Source organism: Oncorhynchus nerka, linkage group LG22 (assembly GCF_034236695.1).
Source record: "Oncorhynchus nerka isolate Pitt River linkage group LG22, Oner_Uvic_2.0, whole genome shotgun sequence".
Lineage (NCBI taxonomy): Eukaryota > Metazoa > Chordata > Actinopteri > Salmoniformes > Salmonidae > Oncorhynchus > Oncorhynchus nerka.
This window is the reverse complement of record NC_088417.1, coordinates 67,125,012-67,146,576: the sequence shown is the minus strand read 5'-3', so window position 1 is coordinate 67,146,576 and position 21,565 is coordinate 67,125,012. Positions and strand designations below refer to the sequence as shown.

Genomic DNA, 21,565 nt, shown 5'->3' with positions numbered 1-21,565 from the left:
GACTTTGACAGAACTTTGAGTTGATTAAATTGTGACAAATACAGTCATGGCCAAAAGTTTTGAGAATGAAACAAATATACATTTTCACAAGGTCTGCTGCCTCAGTTTGTATGATGGAAATTTGCATATACTCCAGAATGTTATGAAGAGTGATCAGATGAATTGCAATTAATTGCAAAGTCCCTCTTTGCCATGTAAATTAACTGAATACCAAAAACACGTTTCCACTGCATTTCAGCCCTGCCACAAAAGGACCAGCTGACATCATGTCAGTGATTCTCTCGTTAACACAATGCTGTGAGTGTTGACGAGGACAAGGCTGGAGATCACTCTGTCATGCTGATTGAGTTCTAATAACAGACTGGAAGCTTCAAAAGTAGGGTGGTGCTTGGAATCATTGTTCTTCCTCTGTCAATCATGGATACCTGCAAGGAAACACGTGCCATCATAATTGCTTTGCACAAAAAGGGCATCACAGGCAAGGATATTGCTGCCAGTAAGATTGCACCTAAATCAACCATTTACCGGATCATCAAGAACTTCAAGTAGAGCGGTTCAATTGTTGTGAAGAAGGCTTCAGGGCACCCAAGAAAGTCCAGCAAGAGCCAGGACCGTCTCCTAAAGTTGATTCAGCTGCGGAATCAGGGCACCACCAGCACAGAGCTTGCTCAGGAATGGCAACAGGCAGGTGTGTGTGCATCTGTACGCACAGTGAGGCGAATACTTTTGGAGGATGGCCTGGTGTCAAGAAGGGCAGCAAAGAAGCCACTTCTCTCCGTGAAAAACATCAGGGACAGACTGATATTCTGCAAAAGGTACAGAGATTGGACTGCTGAGGACTAGGGTAAAGTAATTTTCTCTGATGAATCCCCTTTCCGATTGTTTGGGGCATCCGGAAAAAAAGCTTGTCCGGAGAAGACAAGGTGAGCGCTACCACCAGTCCTGTATCATGCCAACAGTAAAGCATCCTGAGACCATTCATGTGTGGGGTTGCTTCTCAGCCAAGGGAGTGGGCTCACTCACAATTTTGCCTAAGAACACAGCCATGAATAAAGAATGGTACCAACACATCCTCCGAGAACAACTTCTCCCAACCATCAATTAACAGGTGTGCCTTGTTAAAAGTTCATTATTAACAGGTGTGCCTTGTAAAAAGTTAAAGTTAAGGTATGGGTGGTATACAGAAGATAGCCCTATTAGGTAAAACACCAAGTCCATATTATGGTAAGAACAGCTCAAATAAGCAAAGAGAAACGACAGTCCATCATTACTTTAAGACATGAAGGTCAGTCAATCCGGAAAATGTCAAGAACTTTAAAAGTTTCTTCAAGTGCAGTCGCAAAAACCATTAAGTGGTATGATGAAACTGGCTCTCATGAGGATCGCCACAGGAAAGTAAGACCCAGAGTTACCTCTGCTGCATATAAGTTCATTAGAGTTACGAGCCTCAGAAATTGCAGGCCAAATAAATGCTTCACAGAGTTCAAGTAACACACACATCTCAACATCAACTGTTCAGAGAAAACACTATTAAAGGACACCAATAAGAAGAAGGGACATGCTTGGGCCAAGAAACACGAGCAATGGACATTAGACCAGTGGAATTCTGTCCTTTGGTCTGATGAATCAAAATTTGCGATTTTTGGTTCCAGCCGCCGTATCTTTGTGAGATGCAGAGTAAGTGAGCGGATAATCTCTGCATGTGTGGTTCCCACCGTGAAGCTTGGAGGAGGTGTGGTGGTGCTTTGCTGGTGACAATGTCAGTGATTTATTTAGAATTCAAGACACACTTAACCAGCATGGCTACCACAGCATTCTGCAGCGAAACCCCATCCCATCTGGTTTGCGCTCAGTGGAACTATCATTTGTTTTTCAACAGGACAATGACCCAACACACCTCCAGGCTGTGTAAGGGCTATTTGACCAAGATGGAGAGTGATGGAGTGTTGCATCAGATGACCTGGCCTCCTCAATCCCCTGACCTCAACCCAATTGTCATGGTTTGGGATGAGTTGGACCACAGAGTGAAGGAAAAGCAGCCAACAAATGCCCAGCATATGTGGGAACTCCTTCAAGACTTTTGTAAAAGCATTCCATGTGAAGCTGGTTGAAAGAATGCCAAGAGTGTGCAAAGCTGTCATCAAGGCAAAGGATGGCTATTTTGATGAATCTCAAATATAAAATATATGTTGATTTGTTTAACACTTTTTGGTTGTGTGTTATTTCATAGTTTTGATGTGTTCACTATTATTCTAGAATGTAGAAAATTGTTGGAAAAAAGAAAAACCCTTGAATGAGTATGTGAGTCCAAACTTTTGGCTGGTACTGTACAGTATCAACCTCAACTAGCACTGTATCCCTGCATATATGGTACTGGTACTGTCCTTGTAAATATTCTTGTGTGTTTTATTTATTGTGTGTTTTTATTTGTATTTATCTGACCTAGTATGGTTTCCGTGCTCTTTTAGGATCCTATTCAGGATTTTCTATTTCTTATCTTTGATATTCAACACTGCATTGTTGAGGAAGAGCTTGTAAGTAAGTACTGTTTACACATGTTGTATCCTGTGCAAGCAACAAATTTACATTGATTTGATTTGACATTTCTGATAGAGTTGGTTGAAGTGCCTCAAGCATCTGTTCCCACACTGTCTATAAAATCTGCAATGTTTTGTTTTACTATTACTATTTTTCATCCATATTACATTAAAAATGTTATATAAATGTGGTGTCGTGCCAAAGGTGTCATGCCACTGGTGCCATTCATGCTTGATTGACATCTGCATACATGGGTGGCAGGGATCCTCTCTCATGAACAAACAAAATTGGAGCATAAACAAACAATATTTCATGAACAAACAAACTGGAGCATATTATTGGCCTGTTTGTGTGACATTTGTGCACATATGGGCGTCAGGATCCTTGCTCGTCTTAGGATCTCCACCTCCCCTCACACACACCCAACCTTACCACAGCAGGTCCAACTTGTTCCAGAGACCCGTATTCAGAGCCCCTCAAACCCATCATTGACTGCAGCAGTCCTCTCTCTCTCCCTCTGGAGCAGACTGTTATCATGACACGCACAAACCATCCCTGCAGAACTACTCAAGGCATTTACCACTGTCAACACAGGCCTACGCACGCAGACACAGAGTAACACACACACAAACCAGTGATGTAGAAAACCTGAACAGACGTGCTGCGCCTTTTATAAATCTGTCTTTGACCAATCAATAGAAGGCGTAGGACTGTCCGTAGATTGACTACTTTAAATTTATTCAGATGTCAGATGTATATGTTTTATGACGTGAAACCGTATAGACTTGTTTTTTAACTTGGCATTGTCATCTGCCTTTGGATTTGCCTCAGTGCAACACCGTTTAAGAAGTCAATATAGTGACTGTGTCCGAATACCCACACTAGCGTACTACATACGTAGGCTACTCATCGTTACATACTATTTAGCACATACCGTTTAGTTAAAAAGTATGCAGTATGCCACGGCCGAAATGCAGTAGCTCAGTAGAATCTGGCTGTTTAGATAGGGCGGGGCCAAGTGCTGGTAGAGTTTTCCAAATTCAACAGACATGCATCACATTAACCATCCTGATAATTCTGTAGCTCATTTCCAATTCGATTAATTTCTCTAAACTCTGTATAGAATAGGAATGGAGTTATAGGTCTAAGGCTGGTTATAGGCAGAATATCACATTCAACCTAAATCACAGCCCATAAAGCCCATCTATCTTATTTAAAAAGGACTAAAGACAGAAACATATCATTTGGTTCCATTTCAACATATTTATTAGTGAAACCAAAGTGTTGAAACATGTATAAATTCAAATAAATAGCCTAGTGCACACACCAACACTTTTTAAATGTTCAAATCAAAAGGCTAATGCACAAAACAACATGGACAGGCAGATGCATCGCAAATTCAGAACCGTTGGGCAGCAACATAGTAAACTAAAGCACTGATCATTGGGAACCAGATCAGAGTGACTGCTAAGGCATTATCCATAAATTAAATCATTAAATAGATTACCTAGCCTACCTAGCCTACAATCTATATGTTTAAATTAAAAGGCCTGATTAACTTGACATCAATAACTCAGCCACATCCTGAGTCCTCGGTGCCGACACATTCAGAAATCAAAAGACACATTCAGAAATTAAATATGGTTTAGTACTGGCAAAGGACAAGAGAACAAGAAACACTTTTCAATGAGAAAACAGAAAAAATAATAATAATAAGTCTGTCTTCAGTTGTAGCTTAAGATGCAATAGCCTACTCGTGATCATTTTAAGGAGAACAAAAACAACATAGTTTCGCTATTTGGCATCTTCCCTAATTAATGGTTTGACTACTTGAACAGAACTAAGGCCTATCACTCGCAGCCCACCTCTTCCAATGCATTGTGGAAAAGTGTGCATCAAATTCTGCTAGATGAAGACCGGAATGAGTATAACATCCTGGCATTTAAACCATACTCGATTTTCGAACATTCACATAGGCCTAATATAACACATTCCTTTTTTGCATACTGAGAAGGTGTAATGCGCGATTACACTGTTTCCCGCTATTTGTCGATTTCAGTAGCACATCCCCATATCTAAGTGATTACTATGACATCCAGGCATTTAAAGTATACTCGATTTTCAAAATTTTGCATACTATTCAACATGTATTTTTCCACATATTCAAATGACTTACTATTTAGGACACAAGTATGGGCGTTCGGACACGGCCACTGTGTGGAGCAGGGTACCCCAACTGGCGGTCCATAGGCCCCCCAAGTTTTCTGAGCAAATTATAATATTTTTTGTTGTTGTTGTTGGACATAAAAGACTGTAAAACCACCATGAAATCAGCTCCAAGTGATTTTAATTTTGGAAATCTGTTCCCAAGTATTAATGAGACATGTAATTGTATACAAATTATTACATGTTAATCAAGTATTATATCTGTTTGGGCTTGTAGTCTGCCAATTATTTTAAATGATGTTCCGCCCCAAGACCATCTGCTCAAGAGGGTTCAGCCCGCGGCTGAATTTAGTTAATGATCCCTGGTGTAGAGCAAACAGCTGCATTTAGCAGTGTGTGTCTGTGTGGGTGTCTGTGTTTGTGTCTGTGTTTCTGTGCGAGTGTGCATGCTTGAGTGTGTGCATGTGCATACGTGTCAGGAAAATCATAGATCACAGTTTTGATTTGATCTGACTCCAAACCAACAGCCATTTTGAAATACTGATTATACAACGAGTGTGTATGGATGGGTATGTATCACCATGAGTAATAGTTATTTTAAAGGTGCAAATAGCAGTTGTTGCATACATTTTTGGACTTATAAATGAATGATATGTTCCCATTGATTCTTGAAGAATATAACTTATAAATGCCTCATCAACTGTCACGCCTCATCAGAATACAAAATATAGGGTTGTTTTACTCCAGTGTTAAATTAAATGTAAACAAACACTATATAGCCTTAAAAGATGGTTAAAACTTTAATTTTGATATCATGGATGGTCGGTCAGTCCTTGCATCTATAGATCTATGAGAGTGTTAACATTTTTTCAGCCCCATCCCTCAGCTTTTTACAGAAACGGGCAGGGAGTACGCTTTGTTATTATTTCTACTGCTGATTGCTGCTTTAAAATAAATATTTTTACTGTTATTTCCCGTAAACCTAGCTCATTCTGTGCCTTTGCCAGCTCCCCTGTCATGTTCGTTGTCATGCCAATAATGGATAGGCTAAGGCGTGACAAGGAATGAGAGATTATTTTAAACCTGCCCAGTTTTGTATAGTGAATGTGTGGGTGTTTAGAGGACAGTGGAGGGTATATCTGTGTGGACGTAGCAGGATTACACTCTTATTAAAAAAAAGGAGCTATCTAGAACCTAAAAGGGTTCTTCGGCTGTCCCCATAGGAGAACCCTTTGAAGAACCCTTTGGGTTCCATGTTGAACACTTTTCCCAGAGGGTTCGACATGGATCCCAAAAGGGTTCTATCTAGAACCAAAAAGGGTTCTACTTGGAACTGAAAAAAGGTTATCCTATGGGGAAAACCGAAGAACCCTTTTGGAACCCTTTTGTAGGCATTGGTACACTATGTGTACTTTATGACAGTGTATGTTAGCTCTCTGGACATTAACGTAACTCGATTGACAATGGTATTTTCCATGTCCTACATTCTTTAGGGGCGTTTTGCCCTCATTGCATGCGAAGAGCAAGGCACACTATGGTAGCTGGGTGCTTGGGATAGTCAGGATCATAGACCTGGGTTCAAATGCTATTTGAAATCACTGCAAATACGTTAGATGGGCTTGATTGAGCATGTCTGACACTATGGGCCTAATAGAATAGTTTAAAATGTGCAAATGTGCAAACCCTGCCCAGCTGACCCTCTAGACAGGCTAAGTATTAGACAGATAGTATTTGAACCCAAGTTTGTTACAGTCAGGATCCCAGTTGGGTCCTTGCATCTTTCTTAAACCCATGCAAATTTAAAAATTACTCCCTGAGAGAGAACTTTCCAAATACACAAATCTCAAGGATAGTTCAAATCCAAAGCACTCACACACCCAAGGGACCTAAATAAGGAATTAAGTCAGGCTTAAGTGCTTAATGTGAAACTATGGTTCACTTCACTCTGCTATTAGTGCAGGGGAAGTCATAGTTGAGGTTACAATGGAACGTCAGGATTGCCAGGACATTACAAAGTCCAACCCCACTGGACGTCTGAGTCAAGACATTTGCCAACCAACCCAGTCTTAGAATAATCATCCCTCAAGCTTCATGAGATGGAGTGAGACAAACACATCAAATCACATTTATTTATATAGCCCTTCTTACATCAGCTGATATCTCAAAGTGCTGTACAGAAACCCAGCCTAAAACCCCAAACAGCAAACAATGCAGGTGTAAAAGCACGGTGGCTAGGAAAAACTCCCTAGAAAGGCCAAAACCTAGGAAGAAACCTAGAGAGGAACCAGGCTATGTGGGGTGGCCAGTCCTCTTCTGGCTGTGCCGGGTAGAGATTATAACAGAACATTACCAAGATGTTCAAATGTTCATAAATGACCAGCATGGTCGAATAATAATAAGGCAGAACAGTTGAAACTGGAGCAGCAGCACAGTCAGGTGGACTGGGGACAGCAAGGAGGCATCATGTCAGGTAGTCCTGGGGCACGGTCCTAGGGCTCAGGTCCTCCGAGAGAAAGAAAGAGAGAATTAGAGAGAGCATATGTGGGGTGGCCAGTCCTCTTCTGGCTGTGCCGGGTGGAGATTATAACAGAACGTGGCAAAGATGTTCAAATGTTCATAAATGACCAGCATGGTTGAATAATAGTAAGGCAGAACAGTTGAAACTGGAGCAGCAGCATGGCCAGGTGGACTGGGGACAGCAAGGAGTCATCATGTCAGGTAGTCCTGGGACATGGTCCTAGGGCTCAGGCCAGTTGAAACTGGAGCAGCAGCATGGCCAGGTGGACTGGGGACAGCAAGGAGTCATGTCAGGTAGTCCTGGGGCATGGTCCTAGGGCTCAGGTCCTCCGAGAGAGAGAAAGAAAGAGAGAAGGAGAGAATTAGAGAACGCACACTTAGATTCACACAGGACACCGAATAGGACAGGAGAAGTACTCCAGATATAACAAACTGACCCTAGCCCCCCGACACATAAACTACTGCAGCATAAATACTGGAGGCTGAGACAGGAGGGGTCAGGAGACACTGTGGCCCCATCCGAGGACACCCCCGGACAGGGCCAAACAGGAAGGATATAACCCCACCCACTTTGCCAAAGCACAGCCCCCACACCACTAGAGGGATATCTTCAACCACCAACTTACCATCCTGAGACAAGGCCGAGTATAGCCCACAAAGATCTCCGCCACGGCACAACCCAAGGGGGGGGGGGGTGCCAACCCAGACAGGCTGACCACAACAGTGAATCAACCCACCCAGGTGACGAACCTCCCCCAAGGGACAGCATGAGAGAGCCCCAGTAAGCCAGTGACTCAGCCCCCGTAACAGGGTTAGAGGCAGAGAATCCCATTGGAAAGAGGGGAACCGGCCAGGCAGAAACAGCAAGGGCGGTTCGTTGCTCCAGAGCCTTTCCGTTCACCTTCCCACTCCTGGGCCAGACTACACTCAATCATATGACCCACTGAAGAGATGAGTCTTCAGTAAAGACTTAAAGGTTGAGACCGAGTTTGCGTCTCTGACATGGGTAGGCAGACCGTTCCATAAAAATGGAGCTCTATAGGAGAAAGCCCTGCCTCCAGCTGTTTGCTTAGAAATTCTAGGGACAATTAGGAGGCCTGCGTCTTGTGACCGTAGCGTACGTGTAGGTATGTACGGCAGGACCAAATCAGAGAGATAGGTAGGAGCAAGCCCATGTAATGCTTTGTAGGTTAGCAGTAAAACCTTGAAATCAGCCCTTGCTTTGACAGGAAGCCAGTGTAGAGAGGCTAGCACTGGAGTAAAGATTATCAAATTTTTTGGTTCTAGTCAGGATTCTAGTATTTAGCACTAACTGAAGTTTATTTAGTGCTTTATCCGGGTAGCCGGAAAATAGAGCATTGCAGTAGTCTAACCTAGAAGTGACAAAAGCATGGATTAATTTTTCTGCATCATTTTTGGACAGAAAGTTTCTGATTTTTGCAATGTTACGTAGATGGAAAAAAGCTGTCCTCGAAATGGTCTTGATATGTTCTTCAAAAGAGAGATCAGGGTCCAGAGTAACGCCGAGGTCCTTCACAGTTTTATTTGAGACGACTGTACAACCATTAAGATTAATTGTCAGATTCAACAGAAGATCTCTTTGTTTCTTGGGACCTAGAACAAGCATCTCTGTTTTGTCCGAGTTTAATAGTAGAAAGTTTGCAGCCATCCACTTCCTTATGTCTGAAACACATGCTTTTAGCGAGGGCAATTTTGGGGCTTCACCATTATCTGCAATGACTACAAGGTCCGATAGGAATTCAGGGAACTCAGTGAGAAACGCTGTATATGGCCCAGGAGGCCTGTAAACAGTAGCTATAAAAAGTGATTGAGTAGGCTGCATAGATTTCATGACTAGAAGCTCAAAAGACGAAAACGTCATTTTTTGTTTTGTAAATTGAAATTTGCTATCGTAAATGTTAGCAACACCTCCGCCTTTGCGGGATGCACGGGGGATATGGTCACTAGTGTAGCCAGGAGGTGAGGCCTCATTTAACACAGTAAATTCATCAGGCTTAAGCCATGTTTCAGTCAGGCCAATCACATCAAGATTATGATCAGTGATTAGTTCATTGACTATAATTGCCTTTGAAGTAAGGGATCTAACATTAAGTAGCCCTATTTTGAGATGTGAGGTATCAGGTACCATGTTTCATTGAAATGTACAGCTGTGTGTCATCTGCATAGCAGTGAAAGTTAACATTATGTTTTCGAATGACATCCCCAAGAGGTAAAATATATAGTGAAAACAATAGTGGTCCTAAAACGGAACCTTGAGGAACACCAAAATTGACAGTTGATTTGTCAGAGGACAAACCATTCACAGAGATAAACTGATATCTTTCCGACAGATAAGATCTAAACCAGGCCAGTCCGTGTAGACCAATTTGGGTTTCCAATCTCTCCAAAAGAATGTGGTGATCAATGGTATCAAAAGCAGCACTAAGGTCTAGGAGCACGAGGACAGATGCAGAGCCTCGGTATGACGCCATTAAAAGGTAATTTACCACCTTCACAAGTGCAGTCTCAGTGCTATGATGGGGTCTAAAACCAGACTGAAGCATTTCGTATACATTGTTTGTCTTCAGGAAGGCAGTGAGTTGCTGCACAACAGCTTTTTCTATCATTTTTGAGGGGAATGAAAGATTCGCCGATAGGCCGATAGTTTTTTATATTTTCTGGGTCAAGGTTTGGCTTTTTCAAGAGAGGCTTTATTACTGCCACTTTTAGTGAGTTTGGTACACTTCCGGTGGATAGAGAGCCGTTTATTATGTTCAACATAGGAGGGCCGAGCACAGGAAGCAGCTCTTTCAGTAGTTTAGTTGGAATAGGGTCCAGTATGCAGCTTGAAGGTTTAGAGGCCATGATTATTTTCATCATTGTGTCAAGAGATATAGTACTAAAACACTTGAGTTTCTCTCTTGATCCTAGAGGGTACCATGTTAGAGACAGATATATAGATTTTTTTATGGGTTCCCCAGGTCTATGCCATTGCCTTGGAAATCAAACATACGGTTTCATCCCAGAAGACTGATTGTTTACATCAGACATTTGACAGTAAACAGTATGGTGGTGGTGACTCACTACTAAACACCACCAAATCTAAGGCTGTTATGTAAAGCTGACCCAACCCTGGCTAGGGCTGCTCTGATGGCAGTGTCACAGGACAAGACAGGTATCTTGACCCTGTAAATGCTGGCCTGTCTGTGTCTCTAAGGCTCACCCTTCCCTGTCTGTTTTTCTCTCACCATTATTATCTCGAACCTGATTTGTGTCTGAGCCACGATCTGTGGCCAAAGATTAAGATCCAAATCTGTGTACCAACACAAGAACACGCAGGCATGCACACACACAAACACACACACACACACCTTAGTCATACACTACTTTTTCTGTCCAGACTGAGTTTGAATTGATCTGCATAATCGATAATGATGAAAATAAGTCTTGTATATAATATAATATATGTAGAATTTCTTCATGTTTATATACACAAGGTGTACAAAATATTAAGAACACCTGCTCTTTCCATGTCATAGACTGAATCCAGGTGAAAACTATGATCCCTTATTTAGTCAGTGTAGATGAAGGGGAGGAGACAGTTTAAAGAAGGATTTTTAAGCCTTGAGACAATAGAGACAAGGATTGTGTATGTGTGCCATTCAGAGGGTGAATAGGCAAGACAAAATATTTAAGTGCCTTTGAACGGGGTATGGTAATAGGTGCCAGGCAAACCGGTTTGAGTAGGTCAAGAACTGCAACGCTGCTGGGTTGCGCAACAGTTGCCTGTGTGTATCAAGATTGGTCCACTACCCAAAGGACGTCCAGGCAATTTGACACAACTTTGGGAAGCATTGGAGTCAACATGGAACAACATCCCTGTGGAATGCTTTCGACACCTTGTAGAGTCCATGCCCCGACGAATTGAGGCTGTTCTGAGGGTAAAAGAGGGTGCAACTCAATATTACAGTAGGAAGGTGTTCCAAAGGTTTTGTACACTCAGTGTATAGCATCCATGTATGATATGTTGTATAATGCTCCTACATCAAACAGTTGAGTGAACTGTTTTTTTTCTCTGTCTATATGTCTGTCTGCCCTTTCAGGACATTGATGAGTTGATGCACACGGACAGACCGGACTGGCAGAGTGTCATGCAGTATGTTTCTCAGATCTACAAGTACTTTGAGACTTGACCAGAGAACAGGGGGCAGGAGGACAGGAGGAGGAGGAAGAAAGGATGCACCGCAGCACTTTCTGTACGGTCCATGTCACCTTCTCTCAACATGGAACCCTAGAACCCTTATTCCTCAAACACACTGACTGAACCCCCTCAACTGACTCTCACATCCTCCTCAACACTAAAAGTTTGAACTTGCCTGGAGTTAAAGTTTTTCTAACTCATACGTACATAATGGTACAATCGACACTTTGTGTTAGAATGCTAAGATCTGTGACTGCAAATAAGAAATATAAAACCTTATTGTTAGCCCTTACATGGAAAGACATGATGCAATTATTTTTTATTGTTTATGTTGAAGTCCAATGATTATTTAGAAATGATACTTTAAAGGGATAATTCACCCAAATTACAAAATTACATATTGGTTTCCTTATCCTGTAAGCAGTCTATGGACAAGGTATGACAGCAATCCATGCATTGGTTTAGTTTCCTTGATACTGTTTCCAAATGCTAATGTTTTAGCATTTGTGGCACAAATCCCATTCATGTCATGGCACCGATATTAGCATTGTTCGCACATGTCCAAATTATCCGAAAGTATCTAAAATGGATTATGAGCTCAACAAAGTCACTTATAGATGATTTAAACATGATTGGCGAAAAATGCTAATACCATGACTTGAATGGGATTTGTGCCACACATGCTAAAACATTATCATTTGGAAACAGCGCCAAGGAAACTAAACCAAAGAATAGATTCATTCCATCTCCATAGACTACTTACCAAGGTTATTGTGGTAAATCAAAACTGAAATTAAAACAAAAACGAATCATTATAAATGATTGAGTAAACTGAAATAAAGTAATTAGCAACCCGTTTGAAAAACTAAAACTATACTGAAACTATTATCTTTGACTCCAAAACAAACAAAAATCAAATAAAACACATTGAATGAAACATTAAATTAAACCATCACAACAAAAATGTTATGGATTCTCAATCCTTTGGGGGGTTTTCAAACAACTAAAATGTCTGCTGACCCACCCCTCCACAAATCTAACAACACAACCTTCAAATCTGAAAATGTATATTTTTACATCAACAAATAACCTTCAATTGATTACATTTTCATCTCGCTCATCAAATGTTTTGAACCAATAAATACATCCCCCGCGACCCCTCTAGGAGTTGCGACCCCGAATTTGAATACCACTGGCTTACAGCGTAAGGAAACTAATACATCATATTGTAATTTGGTGAACTATCCCTTTAAAGGAAGAGTTTGGTTTTACATGAGAAGCCTATCAAATCAAATTGACTGCTTTCCTTTATCCAAAAGAAACCAATGCCTTTGTTTTTGTTTACGAGACAGACCCAAGTTGCCATCTATTGGCACTACAATGAATTGACAACACTACATGTAGCTTTGAATAATATTTTACAGTCACACTATTTAATGAAAATGTGTTATTATTAATAAGGAATGTCTTTGCTGTTTAAGCATTGTGGGCCTGACTGACTGACTCAATTAAACCATTATATGGTGTCCTTTAGCAACTGTTCTTTTGGGGTTTTGCACAGCAATATTATTTTGTCTCCAGCAAGCCTCTTTTAGCTGTAGCTATCATACTGGGGATGGTGGAGGGAACATAACTGCAAAAGGTGTTGAAACTAGGACAATTACGATGATGTCATCCAAATGTACCATGAGAGACAATCCGGAATGAACCAACAACCCTGAATGTTTAGCTTCAGTCATGGTTAGTCTCTGATAAAGGAAGTACTGCAGTACAGTATTTATTTATATATGTGCTCAGAAATGTGAGAATGATGCAGGAAATGTACAGTTGAAGTCGGATGTTTACATACACTACTGCGGGAGTCATTTAAACTTGTTTTCAACCACTCCACAAATTTCTTGCTATAGAAATTATAGCAATTTCTTGCTATAACAAACTATAGTTTTGGCAAGTCAGTTACTTTGTGCATGACACAAGTAATTTTTCCAACAATTGTTTACAGACAGATTATTTCACTTACAATTCACTGTATCACAATTCCAGTGGGTCAGAAGTTTACATGCACTAAATTGACTGTGCCTTTGAACAGCTTGGAAAATTCCAGAAAATGATGTCATGGCTTTTTTTCTGATTGGCTAATTTACATCATTTGAGTCAATTGGAGGTGTACCTGTGGATGTATTTCAAGGCCTACCTTCAAACTTAGTGCCTCTTTGCTTGACATCATGGGAAAATCAAAAGAAATCAGCCAAGACCTCAGGAAAAAATTGTAGACCTCCACAAGTCTGGTTCATCCTTGGGAGCAATTTCCAAATGCCTGAATGTACCACGTTCATCTGTACAAACAATAGTATACAAGTATAAACACCATGGGACCACGCATCCATCATACCGTTCAGGAAGGAGACGTGTTCTGTCTCCTAGAAATGAATGCACTTTGGTGCGAAAAGTGCAAATCAATCCCGGAACAACAGCAAAGGACCTTGTGAAGATGCTGGAGGAAACAGGTACAAAAGTATCTATATTCACAGTAAAACGAGTCCTATATTGACACAACCTGAAAGCCTGCTCAGCAAGGAAGAAGCCACTGCTCCAAAACCGCCATAAAAATTCCAGACTACGGTTTGCAACTGCACATGGGGACAAAGATCGTACTTTTTGGAGAAATGTCCTCTGGTCTGATGAAACAAAAATAGAACTGGTTGGCCATAATGACCATCGTTATGTTTGGAGGAAAAAGGGTGAGGTTTGCAAGCCGAAGAACATCATCCCAACCATGACGCACAGGGGTGGCAGCATCATGTTGTGGGGGTGCTTTGCTGCAGGAGGGACTGGTGCACTTCACAAAATAGATGGCATCATGAGGCAGGAAAATTATGTGAATATATTGAAGCAACATCTCAAGACACCAGTCAGGAAGTTAAAGCTTGGTCGCAAATGGGTCTTCCAAATGGACAATGTCCCCAAGCATACTTCCAAAGTTGTGGCATAATGGCTTAAGGACAACAAAGTCAAGGTATTGGAGTGGCCATCACAAAGCCCTGACCTCAATCCTATAGAAAATGTGTAGGCAGAACTGAAAAAGCGTGTGCGAGCAAGGAGGCCTACAAACCTGACTCAGTTACACCAGCTCTGTCAGGAGGAATGGGCCAAAATTCACCCAACTTATTGTGGGAAGCTTGTGGAAGGCTACCCGAAACGTTTGACCCAAGTTAAACAATTTAAAGGCAATGCTACCAAATAATAATTGAGTGTATGTAAACTTACAACCCACTGGGAATGTGATGAAAGAAATAAAAGCTGAAATAAATCATTCTCTTTACTATTATTCTGACATTTCACATTCTTAAAATGAAGTGATGATCCTAACTGACCTAAGACAGGGAATGTTTACTAGGATTAAATGTCAGGAATTGTGAAAAACTGAGTTTAAATGTATTTGGCTAAGGTGTATGTAAGTTTCGGACTTCAACTCTATGTGAGCGTTTTCTATTACAGCGAGAGAGATTTCTGAGATTTGCTCAGAGGTGGAAGCCTCCTCTGGACTGATGGATATTGTTAAATAAAGTATTTTGTCAATCATCACTGGTCATTCTAACACTCTCTATTGTGTGTGTGTGTGTGTGTGTGTGTGTGTGTGTGTGTGTGTGTGTGTGTGTGTGTGTGTGTGTGTGTGTGTGTGTGTGTGTGTGTGTGTGTGTGTGTGTGTGTGTGTGTGTGTGTGTGTGTGTGTGTGTGTGTGTGTGTTAGATAAGATTGGTTGTCATCTAAAGCCTTGTTTATAACATGTAACAGGTGTCCTGTGTCTTGATCTTCTCCACATTCACATTTTCAATCATTAAAGTAGCTGTCCAGTGTTGCAGGTTTCTATGAAGTGTAACCTAGAATTAATGACAATGTGAATGAAATATATTTAGTTCCCCAAAAGTATAATTAAGGATATTAAAAGGCTGTTATTTTCTGTTCCCCTGCAAGGCCTATGAGGAAACAACAGAATGGTTTGGGCTTGTACCGATCAAAAACAGCTGATTTGCCAGCTCAGCCAATTCGAAGTGAATGTACTTGGATATTCAAATGAGCTATCAACTCTACGTCCCACCTACTGGCTAGCAGACTTGCTTTATTTTACCCAGGCGGCAGCTTAACCAAGACAAATAGTTTGGATGGATTCAGGATTTTGAAAAGCATTATGGAACTAATATGGCTCTTTATTATAACAGCAATAAATGCAGATTGATTATTTCACAAACGTGAGTTGTTTCTGTCCATTGCTTGTCCCTATTCCTGATTTTTTTTCTTATTAGCTAGCTAACTAGCTGCTACCTACATCAGTCAACAGCTAACTAGGGCTCTATTCAATCTGTAACGCTGAAGCTTTACAGATTATGCGATAGAAATTTAAACATAATTTCCAATTGAGCCGACATATGCAGCGTTTACCGTGAATGCAGGCTCCGCTAAAGCGGGAACATTGCCTTTAAATTTCAATCACGCTGTAAAGCTGAACTTCCGTGATGCGGATTGAATAGAGCCCCTAAGGTTTCCTCTTGACATCCAATTTTTAGCAACAAACCAAAGTATTTGAAATAGAAGTGACTGGTGAAATAGATGTTTTAAAGGCTTCCTTTTAGCTAAACACCATCTGTGGATTGCTTTGCTCGACTAACTACCTTCTGTTTAGAGTGCAGTGTACTCCTGATTCTGTCTCCCCTACAAGAGAATTCAGACCAGAGAGTGAGTTAGCCTATATATTTTTTGTAACAGTTTGTTTGGGGGGTACAGATTATTGTATGGGACAATATAAAAACTTTTTTGAGAAATTTGGAGATCATTTTTTTTTGTGATGAAAATGTAATGAATTGAAGGAAATTTGTTGATGTACAAATTTTTATTTACCAATTTTAAGGCTGTCATTAGACTTGGGGATGGGCTCCAATGAATTATGTTGAAGAAAATGGTGTTCCCACTGAAAACGTTTAATTACCACTGATTTAGAGGGCAGTATAATGATGATTTAAATGGTTTGGTATTGATATTTTGGTATTTTATTAGGATCCCCATTAGCTGTTGCAAAATCAGCAGCTACTCTTCCTGGGGTCCACACAAAACATGAAACATGACATAATACAGAACATTCATAGACAAGAACAGCTCAAGGAGAGAACTACATAAAACAATTTAAAAACAATTTACAATTTTCAACACATGAATGTTTCTTATAAAAAGAAGTGTTGCAATCAGTCTCTCCTCAACTCTTAGCCAAGAGAGAATGGCATGTATAGTATTTATATCAGCCCTCTGATTACAGTGAAGAGCAAGATGTGATTCTCTGTTCTGGGCCAGTTGCAGCTTAACTTGGTCTTTCCTTGCAACTCCGGACTGCACGACTGGACAATAATCAAGATAAGATCAAACTAGAGGCTGCAGGACTTGCTTTGTGGAGTGTGGTGTTACAGACAGACCTCTCCACATATTTACAACCATTGAATCTATATATTTTGACCATGACAGTTTACAATCTAAGGTAAAACCAAGAATTGTAGTCCCCTCAACTTGTCAGACACACCATTCATTACCAAATCCAGCTGAGGTCTAGAACTTAAGGAATGATTTGTACCAAATACAATGCTCTTAGTGTTAGAGATGTTCAGGAACAGTTTATTACTGGCCACCCATTCCAAAACAGACTGCAACTCTTTGTTAAGGGTTTCAGTGACTTCATTAGCTGTGAGAGAGATGCCCTGCAGTACACCACACTTTACATGTTTGACATTAGAGACGCTTCCATTAAAGAAAACCCTTATAGATAGATAGCTCTGAATCCACAATATGGCAGAGGTTGAAAAGCTATAACACGTTTTTCCAACTACGGTTTATGGTCAATTATACGGCTGCACTGAAATCTAACAATACATCTCCCACAATCTTCTTATTATCAATTTCTTTGAAACCAATCATCAGTTATTTGTGTCAGTGCAGTTAAGTGTTAAGTGCCCTTCTCGATAAGCATGCTGAAAGTCTGATGTTAATTTGTTTACAGACAAATAACATTGTATTTGGTCAAACACCATTTTTTCCAACAGTTTGCTAAGAGCTGGCAGCAAGCTGATAGGTCTGCTGTTAGAACCAGTAAAGGCCGCTTTACCACTCTTGGGTAGCGGAATTACTTTGGCTTCCCTCCAGGCCTGAGGACAAAAACTTTCCTAAGGACTCAGATATGACAGAAAGGGGTGACTATACAGTCAGCTACCATCCTCAGTAGCTTTCCATCTAAGTTGTCAATGCCAGGGGGTTTGTCATTATAGATCAATAATGTTTTTTCCACTTCTCCCACACTAACTTTACAGAATTCAAACTTGCGATGCTTTTCTTTCATTATTTGTTTTTTTATACATGAATACGATGGCTCACTGTTCGTTGTTGCATTTCCGGCCTAAGTTTGCCCACTTTGCCAATGAAGTAATCCTAAAAATAATTGGCAACATCAAATGGTTTTGTGATGAATAAGCCATCTGATTGGATGAAAGATGGAGTTGAATTTGTCTTTCTGCCCATAATTTAAATTAAAGTACTCCAAAGAACTCCATTGATATTTGCTTCATAATACAGTTTCTTCTTATTTTTGTTGAGTTTAGTCACATCATTTCTTCATTTGCAGTAAGTCAACCAGTCAGATGTGCAGCCAGACTTATTAGCCACTCCTTTAGCCATCTCTTTCAACCATAGTTCTTCAATTCCTCATCAATCCATGGCGCCTTAACAGTTCTAACAGTCAGTTTCTTAACAGGTGCATGTTTATCAATAATTGGAAGAAGCAATTTCATAAATTCATCAAGTGCAGCGTCTGGATGTTCCTCATTAATCACATCAGACCAACACATATTTTTAACATCTTTCACTTAAGATTCACAGCAAAGTATTTTGTATGATCTCTTATACACTATTTTAGGCCCAACTGTTGTAACTTTGTCTTTCCTGGATATAGCCACTATATTGTGATCACTGCATCCAATGGGTATGGATACAGCTTTAGAATAAAGTTCTACAGCATTAGTAAAAATGTGATCGGTACATGTGGATGATCTTGTTCCTGTAGTGTTTGTAAACACCCTGGTAGGTTGATTAATAATGAATTAATAATAATTAATAACCTGAACCAGATTACAGGCACAGTAAGACGTTTCCTCTTGAGCAGACAGATTGAAATGTCCAGATTCATCTACCCTTGTAAGATATCCAGACACAATGTATGCCTGACTACCTCAGGAAGTGGGCAGGGAGATCTGATCACAGTCATATCACCATGTGTCTTTTGATTATCTACACCTGTCTAAAAATGTCGGCACAATCAGAATGTGGACAAGATCAGGACAAAGGACGCATGTTAGAACCAGGTATATACGGTGCTTGAGTGAGTTACTGTAGGTACCCATGTATTCATTTCCCCTCTCCTTTTGTTAAGGGTTATAGGAGGAAGTGGACAGGTGTTTCTAATCAGGAATTAGAGTAGCTTTCATACATTAGAGTAAAATACACCATATGGGATGTTATGTTACAGCTTTTTAACATAACAATATTGTTTGATGTGTGATGCAACAAGGTTGTAGTCAGTGGTGTGTGTCCATCGCCCTGGATGGTACCACTTTTAATTGGGTTTCCAGAAAGCCTATTAAACCTCTGTGCCAGGTTTGTGTATGGGAAGACAGTGGAAAATGGGGAGGTATTTTTGTTTTGCCATCAGGGCCATTGTTATATCCTAGTAGATTTCTAAAGTTATTTCATAGTGCAAACAGGTTGGTGCATGCCTTACAAACAGGTGAGTGCATTCTCCATATCCTGCAAACAATCCTTTATGAATAACACTTACACTGAACAAAAATATAAAAGCAACATTTAAAGTTTTGGTCCCATGTTTCATGAGCTGAAATAAAAGATCCCAGAAATTATCCATATGCACAAAAATGTTGTGCACAAATGTATTTACATCCCTGTTAGAAAGAATTTCTCCTTTGCCTAGATATTACATCCACCTGACAGGTGTGGCATATCAAGAATCTGATTAAACAGCATGATCATTACACAGGTGCACCTTGTGCTGAGGACCATGAAGGCCAGTTTTGTCACACAATATAATGCCACAGATGCCTCAAGTTTTTAGGGAGTGTGCAATTGGCATGCTGACTGCAGAAATGTTCACCAGAGCTGTTGCCAGAGAATTGAATGTTCATTTCTCTGCCATAAGCCGCCTCCAACATCGTTTTAGAGGATTTGTCAAAATGTCCAACCGGCCTCACAACCACAGACCAAGTGTAACCACGCCAGCCCAGGACCTCCCCATCCTGTTATGCAGGTGAGTGAGGACCCAACAGCGATTCAACAGAAACAGAGTCTTTTAATGTCCAAACAGGGAAAACATAAATCCTCAATCTTTACAGGAGATGTCCAAACAGGGAAAACATAAATCCTCTATCTTTGCAGGAGAGTCCTCCTTCTAGTAGTAGAGGAGAATTGCAGGGCTAGCGGCAACAGACTGCAGGTCCCTCTGGGTAGGCGCGGGCCGTAGAGGACAGAGACACCTGCTCACACGCAGCATCTGATGAAGAGGCAGATTACGACAGGACGGGACAGGGGCAAAGCAAACAAGAATCCGACAAGGACAGAAGCAGAAACAGAGAGAGAAATAGAGACTTAATCAGAGGGCAAAAGAGGAGACAGGTGTGAGAGAGTAAACGAGGTCGTTAGGAGAATGGGGAACAGCTGGGAGCAGGAACGGAACGATAGAGAGAGAGAGAGATAGTAACCTAATACGACCAGCAGGGGGAAACGAAGAGAAGAGAAAGCACAGGGACAAGACATAACATGACAGTACCCCCCCACTCACCGAGCGCCTCCTGGCGCACTCGAGGAGGAAACCTGGCGGCAACGGAGGAAATCATCGATCAGCGAACGGTCCAGCACGTCCCGAGATGGAACCCAACTCCTTTCCTCAGGACCGTAACCCTCCCAATCCACTAGGTACTGATGACCACGGCCCCGAGGACGCATGTCCATAATCTTCCGGACCCTGTAGATAGGTGCGCCCTCGACAAGGACGGGGAGACGAACGGGGGCGCGAAGAAAAGGCTTGACACAGGAGACATGGAAGACCGGGTGGACGCGACGAAGATGTCGCGGAAGAAGAAGTCGCACTGCGACAGGATTAACGACCTGAGAAATACGGAACGGACCAATGAACCGCGGGGTCAACTTGCGAGAAGCTGTCATAAGGGGAAGGTTACGAGTGGAGAGCCATACTCTCTGACCGCGACAATACCTAGGACTCTTAGTCCTACGCTTATTAGCGGCTCTCACAGTCTGCGCCCTATAACGGCAAAGTGCAGACCTGACCCTCTTCCAGGTGCGCTCACAACGTTGGACAAAAGCCTGAGCGGAGGGGACGCTGGACTCGGCGAGCTGGGACGAGAACAGAGGAGGCTGGTACCCGAGGCTACTCTGAAAAGGAGATAGCCCGGTCGCAGACGAAGGAAGCGAGTTGTGAGCGTATTCTGCCCAGGGAGCTGTTCTGCCCAAGACGCAGGGTTTCGAAAGGAAAGACTGCGTAAGATGCGACCAATAGTCTGATTGGCCCGTTCTGCTTGACCGTTAGACTGGGGGTGAAAACCGGAAGAGAGACTGATGGAAGCCCCAATCAAACGGCAAAACTCCCTCCAAAATTGAGACGTGAATTGCGGACCCCTGTCCGAAACGGCGTCTGACGGAAGGCCATGAATTCTGAAAACATTCTCAATGATGATTTGTGCCGTCTCTTTAGCAGAAGGAAGCTTAGCGAGGGGAATAAAATGAGCCGCCTTAGAGAACCTATCGACAACCGTTAGAATAACAGTCTTCCCGCTGACGAAGGAAGACCGGTAATAAAGTCTAAGGCGATGTGAGACCACGGTCGAGAGGGAATGGAAAGCGGTCTGAGACGGCCGGCAGGAGGAGAGTTACCGGCCTTAGTCTGCGCGCAGTCCGAACAAGCAGCCACGAAACGACGCGTGTCACGCTCCTGAGTGGGCCACCAGAAACGCTGGCGAATAGAAGCAAGCGTACCCCGAACGCCGGGATGGCCGGCTAACTTGGCAGAGTGAGCCCACTGAAGAA

General features: G+C 41.7%; 1 protein-coding gene across 6 annotated transcripts in view; it reads left to right on the top strand.

Moving 5' to 3' along the window:
• LOC115105533 (cytospin-B-like) overlaps positions 1–15,004 on the top strand; it is a 179,239-nt gene extending 164,235 nt beyond the window's left edge. For 5 of the 6 annotated variants that reach the window (XM_029627693.2, XM_029627692.2, XM_029627691.2 and 2 more), the window contains one exon: positions 11,325–15,004. In XM_029627693.2, the coding sequence (XP_029483553.2) occupies positions 11,325–11,414 (90 nt within the window). In that variant the 3' untranslated portion in view covers positions 11,415–15,004. Of the gene's footprint in view, positions 1–1,879; positions 2,730–11,324 lie in introns of those variants that run through there. The other variant, XM_065007328.1, reaches the window with a different exon arrangement.
• Positions 15,005–21,565: the final 6,561 nt, after the last annotated feature.